The following is an 8,307-nucleotide window of genomic DNA, read 5'->3' on the forward strand; positions in this document are numbered from 1 at the left end:
TTTTATCTTCTCGGATAATTTTTTTTTGTTAAATTAATCATTTTAGCCAGTGAAAAGGAGTCTACACGTTTAATCCAAATTTTATATTTATTTTTGAAATAAACATTCTAATAAAAACAAATTTAGGTACATCAGAGCACAGTGGTTTGTTCTTTTAGGAGAAGGTTTTAAACAAATGTCGTGCTTGCTCTGGTGAGACCAGATTCAGTCGTTACATTTACTGGTTAAGTGCTCCTGTGCCATAACACTTTCTGGTTCATGTGACTATTACATCTGTGCCTCATGTAATCAAGAACGTGTAGCTTTCATCTGTAGTTGTCATCAGTCAATTCATTACTTAAATAAATAAATAATGAGGCTGTCCAATAATTAACAGAAGATTTGATTGTGGAAAATTTAGCAATTCAAGTCTTTGGTTAAAATGACAGTCATCTCTTATCAACAACATTATTACAAATTTGTTGAAGAAATTTGATCTGCCAAATTCAATAAATTGTCGTGGGAGTTACAGCTTTTCTAATTAGATTCTACATGGAATTGAGAAATTTGAGTACTATTTATTTGTATGTATAGCTGGATTTATTAAATTATCGTGAAAACACAGCTTTCTTATTTGATTCATTAATGTAAGGCATAATCAACACATCAAAACTATAAAGTTGCAAATTAATTATGCCCGTATATCATTTGAAATACAAGTACAATTTCTCATGAAGTAACATAGACATGTTTAGTACCGTAGGTTTTTTATTTTATTTTATTTTATTTTTTGAGTAAAAGACTAGCACCATACAAGTCTTCTTACTATTTGTATGGTTGAAATAAATCTTGTAGAAAATTGCACTGGATATTTTGTAAGTAGGTTCACGTCCAGTCAAAGTTGGATGACTATCTTCATGAGCTGACGTATCACACCAACAATATCTACTTGTATAAATAGTTGCAAATGGAATATTTTGGTGAACCATTGAGAGCTTCTCACATTAATTCAAGATGTGCTATTTCTCACCCAATTTCATCCTCCTCCTCTTACTCATTCAAGCCTTCTTGGCAAATTGCTGTATTGAACATGAGAGAGATGCCCTGCTTGAATTCAAAGCTGGTGTCAATGATAAGAGTAGTCGTCCGGCTTCATGGAGAGGTGAAAAATGTTGCAACTGGGCAGGGATTCGATGCAATAATCGAACAAGTCGTGTTGTCAAGCTTAACCTTCGAAATCCCAACATGGAACCGATCTATGACGAAGGTACCTTCTATTATTGGAAATACCACCCTGGCTTGACCGGGAAGATCAGCCCATCTTTGTTATTTCTTAGTGATCTGAAGCACTTAGATCTCAGCTTCAATAATTTTAGTGGGAATAAATTTCCAGAATTTATTAGCACATTCAGAAACTTAAAGTATCTCAATTTGTCTAACACGGGTTTGTCGGGAATGATACATCCTCAGCTTGGGAACCTTTCTAAGTTGTTGTACTTTGATCTTGGGCAAGACTATTATTTTTCTGATTTTATATTGAGTGCTGATACATGGTGGTTATCTAATATGAGGTCTCTAAAGTATATAGACATGTCGGGAGTTGATTTCAAAGATTCAAATAACTGGGTGCAAAGTTTGAACAAACTATCATCACTTGAAGTGTTAGTTTTGTCCGATAACAATCTAAACCAAATTCCCAATACACTCACTTTAGTGAACTTCACCTCTCTCAGAGTGCTTCATCTTTCTGATCAAGACTTCAATACCACCATACCCAATTGGATGGGCAGTTTACACAGTTTAAATGTTCTAATTCTCAAAGGTTGTAACCTGGTGGGGCCATATCCCGCTATACTGGGAAATCTGACAAATCTTGTTCAGCTTGATCTTAGCAGTGATTATAACCTAAATGGTACAATACCAACTGATATTGGAAATAGCCTAAAAGGAACAATACCAATTGATATTGTAAATTTAACAAATCTTGTTCGGCTTGATCTTAGCGGTAATAACCTAAATGGAACAATACCAACTGATATTGGAAATTTAACAAATCTTGTTCAGCTTGATCTTAGTTTTAGTAACCTAAATGGAAAAATACCAACTAATATTGGAAATTTAACAAATCTTGTTTGGCTTGATCTTAGCGGTAATAACCTCACTGGATTACTATCAGAAACTCATCTAACTGGTTTGTCAAAACTCAAACATTTAGGCCTCGCACATACCAACATAACTATTTTGTTTGGTAGTGAATGGACCCCCTCTTTTCAATTGAATGAAATCAGGTTGGGGTCAAATAAACTAGGACCAAAATTTCCCTCTTGGATCCGGAGACAAGTACAAATTGAGAATCTAGATCTGACAGACACTGGAATTGATGACTGTATACCCGATTGGGTTTGGAGCTTATCTTCACTTAGATACCTTTCGTTGTCTACTAACATACTTAGAGGAAAGTTACCAGCCAGCTTGGTACACATGACCAAACTAGAGTATATGGATTTGAGTAATAATCAGCTTGTGGGTAAAATACCATTTCTTCCTACAAGTTTGTGGTATTTGGATCTTTCCAATAACTCCTTGTCAGGAGAATTGCGTAAACACTTTAAGTCACCATATAAAAATAAATTGATTGTTTCGAACAATCACACTGCTGAAGTTGTAGAATTGTTTCCTTGTGGATTAACTAGTTTGGGTTTTCTTGATCTTTCGAGTAATAGTTTATCAGGGCATCTTCCTCCTTGCTGGTCAAACATCAGTGCACTAGTAAAACTTGCAAATAATAGGCTCTCTGGACTTGTGCCTAGATCTTCGAGTTGTTCAGTCGAACTAGGAGTGGTTTCTCTTGAAAACAACAGTCTAACTGGAGAGTTTCCATTTGATTTGCAATTCTGCAAACGATTGCAATTGCTTGATCTTGGAGAAAATAATTTTCACGGTATTATACCAGACTGGGTAGGAGAAAGCTTTTCCCATATGGCATTCCTAATATTGCGTTCGAACTTATTTTCAGGTAATATCCCATCCAGGTTGACACAACTCAATAATTTACAAGTCTTAGATCTTGCAAATAACAACCTTTCGGGACATCTACCTAGAGGTTTGGATAATTTTACTTGCATGACTGAACAATTATCCTGCTCGTCATTAGGAGGAATATATTTTGGCGAGAGTTTAATTGCAATGACCAAAGGGTTGAAACTTGAGTTTGATCAGGGAGGTCTTCTATTATGGAAGAGTATCGATTTATCAAACAATAATATAATCGGTGAGATACCTCGTGAGATAGTTGTTCTTACTGGTTTATTGAATCTAAACTTGTCGAACAATCACTTAATTGGAAACATTCCACTTGAAATCGGAAACTTGATATCTCTAGAGTCACTAGACTTTCACATGAATAACCTGTCTGGGACTATCCCACAAAGCATGTCCGCTTTATACTCTTTAGAAAAACTCAATTTTTCTTACAATAATCTATCTGGGAGCATTCCCACTGGGTATCAGTTGCAGGCGCTTGATGACTCATCAATCTACAGTGGTAATCCATACCTATGTGGACCCCCACTAGAGATGAGTTGTAGAAGTAGTGGGAGATTTCCTCATAATAATGGTAATGATTCCAATTCAAAAAATACTGGTGATAGATATAAGTGGTTGTATTTGTTCATCGAGTTTGGATTTGTGGCAGGATTTTTGGTGGTGTTTTTCATTCTACTATTCAAAGTAAAGTGGAGGTATACTTATTTTCAAATGGTTGATACTGTGTTTGACAGGTTGTATGTGTTGATGTTGAAGCCAAAACTCAAATGGGCATCAGCCCATTAAGCCATTAAGTCATTTTGTTAGAGAGTGTTAGAGTGAGTGTTAATGGCTTATCTCCTTGTATTTGTAAACACTCCATTGATCTAGTGAATTTTGGCCGTGTGCTCCCGTGGTTTTTTCCCGAAAGGGTTTCCACGGAAAATATTGTGTTTCTCTTTTCTTTTCTTGTGCTTGATTGTTTGTTTGTGTTGGCTTCTTGTTTGATTTTCATATTTCTTCATTACTTATTAGTGTCGGCTACTTATTAAAGAGTTGACGCTAATGCATTACTTTTAGTGTCGGTCAATTAAAAGTATTAGTATCAACCCCATTAGTGTCACCCAATATCCGACACTAATTTCAAGTTCTCCACTAGTGGTAGCATCACAAGGAGTAATAAAAGATTTGGAGTTTCCCTTCTAAGAAAATGGCAAAAAGGAAAAAATGGAACCTGCATTGTTGCCTGAAATATAAAACAAGATCATTCAAGTTGCAACAAACCAAGCATTGTCAACCAATATACTAGGCTCTACAAAAGCCCAATTAAAATTTTATAGGCCTGCTTGTCCTAAAAAAAAATTGAGTTCAATCAGGGCGGATCTTCAGCTCTGAGCCATCTATAATTTTAATTTTTTTAATTATGTATTTTAAAATTCAATTGAACTTTAATAGAAATTATATATAATTTAGTTTGCCACATAAAACGTTAAATGTGTATTCTCTGTAGTTGCAAAGACTTGAGTTAAAATTCTGACTGCGACCAGTTTGCGATTGGTGCCTTGTTGAGGCATGTGAGATGCTGATACTAGTCGGTAACTGATAGCAAGTATACAATGATCCCAATCATATAATAAAAGTTTTAGATACTATGATGACGAATTAATTTGACATCTTACGTAACAATCATTTAAATCATGTCAAACTTCTTATACAAAAAAATAAATAAATAAATAAATAAAAAAAGGAGCGCTAACAATTTCAGAACATAACTCATTTTGATTTGAACTCATTCAAAAGGTTCGCAACAAGTGCAAACAGAAATATAAATATTTAAAAAAGAAATAATATATAACCAAGCCAATTAGGATAATAGTAGTTAAATTTTAAGGACTTGCGCATGCTTGTAAATTTTAATTTCTTTAAACTATAATTGTTAGGCCTTGCGCATGCTTGTAAATTTGAATGATTGAACAAGAAGGTTTGCTAAGTATGCACTCTTTTTGAATTAATGGAATAGATAATTTTTTTTTTTTTGGTTGACCCATTATTGACTCGGGCGTCGAATTCCAAAACAACAGAAATAAAGAACAAAATGGGCTAGTTAACTGAGTTTTTTAAAAATACTCAAATTTATAAATATTTTATTATAAATAACCACATTTTTGTCAAAATTTTATTTTTGCCCAAACCGTACAGATTATTTACGGTTTCAATTAAAAATTCAAACCGTAATTATTCCTTACGGTTTGAAAAAAAAAATTTATTATTTTTTATTTAAAAATTCAAACCGTATATATTTCTTACGGTTTTAATTTTTTTTTTTTTAGCCCAAATTTGCACTCCTGGTTAACATAACAAAACACCTTTCAAAATCATGAAAATTTATCGACATGCATTCTTAACTTCATAGAACAAGACTGTGAAGTTTCATACAAAATCTCAAAACAGATCGTGAGATGTCGGCTCTCAAAAATTTGCCCGAACTGTTGAAGGAGGAGTGCTTCTGAGCCCAAATTTGCACCTCTGATTAACATAACAAAACACTTTCAAAAATTATGAAAATAAATTTACCGACATGTATTTTTATCTTCATAGAACAACACTGTAAAGTTTCATACAAAATCTCAAAATAGATCGTGAGATATCGGCTCTCAAAAATTGCCCGAACTGCTGAAGGAGTGCTTCTGAACCCAAATTTGCACCTATGATTAACATAACAAAACAGTTTCAAAAATCATAAAAATTTACCGACATGAATTATTGACTTCATAGAACAAGACTGTAAAGTTTCATACAAAATCTCAAAACAGATCGTGAGATATTGGCTCTCAAAAATTGCCCGAACTGCTGAAGGAGTGCATCTGAGCCCAAATTTGACCTTTGATTAACATAACAAAACACTTTCAAAAATCATGAAAATTTATCTACATGCATTCTTGACTTTATAAAACAAGACTGTGAAGTTTCATATAAAATCTTAAAACAGATCGTGAGATATCGGCTTTCAAAAATTGCCCGAACTGCTGAAGGAGTGCTTCTGAACCCAAATTTGCACCTCTGATTAACATATCAAAACACCTTCAAAAATCATAAAAATTTGCCGACATGCATTCTTGACTTCATGGAACAAGACTGTGAACTTTCTTACAATATCTCAAAACAGATCGTGAGATATCGGCTCTCAAAAATTGCCCGAACTGCTGAAGGAGTGCATCTGAGCCCAAATTTGCACCTCTGATTAACATAACAAAACACTTTCAAAAATTATGAAAATTTATGGACATGTATTTTTGACTTCATAAAACAAGACTGTGAAGTTTCATACAAAATATCAAAACAGATCGTGAGATATCGGCCCTCAAATATTTCTCGAACTGCTGAAGGAGTGCTTATGAGCCCAAATTTGTACATCTGATTAACATACCAAAACACCTTCAAAAATTATAAAAATTTACCGACATGCATTCTTGACTTCATAGAACAAGACTATGAAGTTTCTTACAATATCTCCAAACAGATCGCGAGATAATGAAACATAACAAAACTGAAAACTCAAACATAATAAAACATAACATAGTTAAACTGAACTAAAACTCAAACATAATAAAATATAACATAGCTAAACTGAACTAAAACTTAAACATAATAAAATATAACATAGCTAAACTGAACTAAAACTATAAAAAAAAATTCTCTATCAATGGTAATCCGAGAGGCTATATCGGTTAGGTGCTTGACAGGCAGAATGGAGGAATGTAGCTAGGCAGGACCCTGCAAGGATACCAATTAATTTCGTTATATTTTGTTATGCTTTGAGTTGATCTATGTTATATATTGTAATCGTTCTTTGGAAGTATTTATACAACAAAAAAACGCTACACTAAAACAAGAAAATTAGGAACAACAATACGACTTGTTCAATATTGGAATGAAATATAATCAGGGTTAATGTTACATACCTTGACTCTACCTGTCAGTAGTGGAATGGAGAGGACGGTGGCCCTGTCTCCTATCTTGCATTTCATGATTTTTGGTGTTTTGATATGTTAATCAGACGTGCAAAAATTTCGGCTCAGAAGCACTCCTTCAGTACTTCGGGCAATTTTTGAGAGTCAATATCTCACGATCTGTTTTGATATTTTGTATGAAACTTCACAGACTTGTTATATGAAGTTAAGAATCCATGTAGGTAAATTTTTATGATTTTTGAAGGTGTTTTGGTATGTTAATCAGAGGTGCAAATTTGAGCTTAGAAGCACTCTTTCAGTAGCTCGGGCAAATTTTGAGAGCTGATATCTCACTATCTGTTTTGAGATTTTGTATGAAACTTCGCAGTCTTGTTCTATGAAGTCAAAAATACATGTCTGTAAATTTTTATAATTTTTAAAGGTGTTTTGGTATGTTAATCAGAGGTGCAAATTTGGGCTCAGAAACACTCCTTCAGCAGTTTGGGCAATTTTTGAGAGCAGATATCTCATGATCTGTTTTGAGATTTTGTATGAAACTTCACAGTCTTATTCTATGAAGTCAAGAATGCATGTTGGTAAATGTTCATGATTTTTGAAGGTGTTTTGATATGTTAACCAGGGGTGCAAATTTGGGCTAAAAAAAAATAAAAAATTCAAACCGTAAGGAATATATACAGTTTGAATTTTTAAATAAAAATAAATAAAAAAATGTCAAACCGTAAGGAATATTTACGGTTTGAATTTTTAATTGAAACCGTAAATAATATGTACGGTTTGGGCAAAAAAAAAAATTTGACAAAAATGTGGTTATTTATAATAAAATATTTATAAATTTGGGTATTTTTAAAAATCTCGGAGAAAAGTACTCAAGTCCAACATGCCTCCGAGATGGAAATTAAAAAGAAACAAGCTCAATACTCCCTCAAACGAACGAATTGATATCACCCGAAGCTGAAGGTGAAGCAGCTAAACCTGAAGTAACATAATATTTGGATGGAGGTAAGGAGCGTCCGATGCAGTTGAGCAGGTTTGTACGAACAGTATTACGATCAAACGGTTGCTATCTAAGTTCAAGTATTGTGCTATCTAAGAGTGAACATTATTTTTGGCTCCTTTTGTCATGCACATTCAAATTAATTCTTGTTTTTATTTTTCTGGGATACGTAGATAATACTAGCACTCTACTCAAAAACTGTAAAATTATGTATTTTTCTCTCCAAATTCTATAATTAAGTATTTGTACCAATTGAGATTAATTAAATCTAAATAATATCATTATTCAATTAATTTAATAAATAGATGAGTTATTAAATTTTTTAATGGTAAATACATA

The 8,307-nt window shown here is 33.3% G+C and overlaps 1 protein-coding gene across 1 annotated transcript; it reads left to right on the top strand.

Annotated features, from left to right (window-relative positions):
* Window positions 1–947: 947 nt before the first annotated feature.
* On the top strand, window positions 948–3,955 carry LOC144548216 (receptor-like protein EIX2). The gene has a single exon (XM_078296923.1). The coding sequence runs from the start codon at window positions 994–996 to the stop codon at window positions 3,808–3,810; it is 2,817 nt and encodes a 938-aa protein (XP_078153049.1). The 5' UTR covers window positions 948–993; the 3' UTR covers window positions 3,811–3,955.
* The last annotated feature ends 4,352 nt before the right edge of the window (window positions 3,956–8,307 follow it).

The sequence above is a fragment of the Carex rostrata genome, chromosome 32 (assembly GCF_964058835.1).
Source record: "Carex rostrata chromosome 32, lpCarRost1.2, whole genome shotgun sequence".
NCBI classification, from domain to species: domain Eukaryota; kingdom Viridiplantae; phylum Streptophyta; class Magnoliopsida; order Poales; family Cyperaceae; genus Carex; species Carex rostrata.

What these genes read in the sequence shown, in the direction of transcription:
- LOC144548216 (XM_078296923.1), top strand. Translation starts at nt 994, where the DNA reads ATGTGCTATTTCTCACCCAATTTCATCCTCCTCCTCTTACTCATTCAA.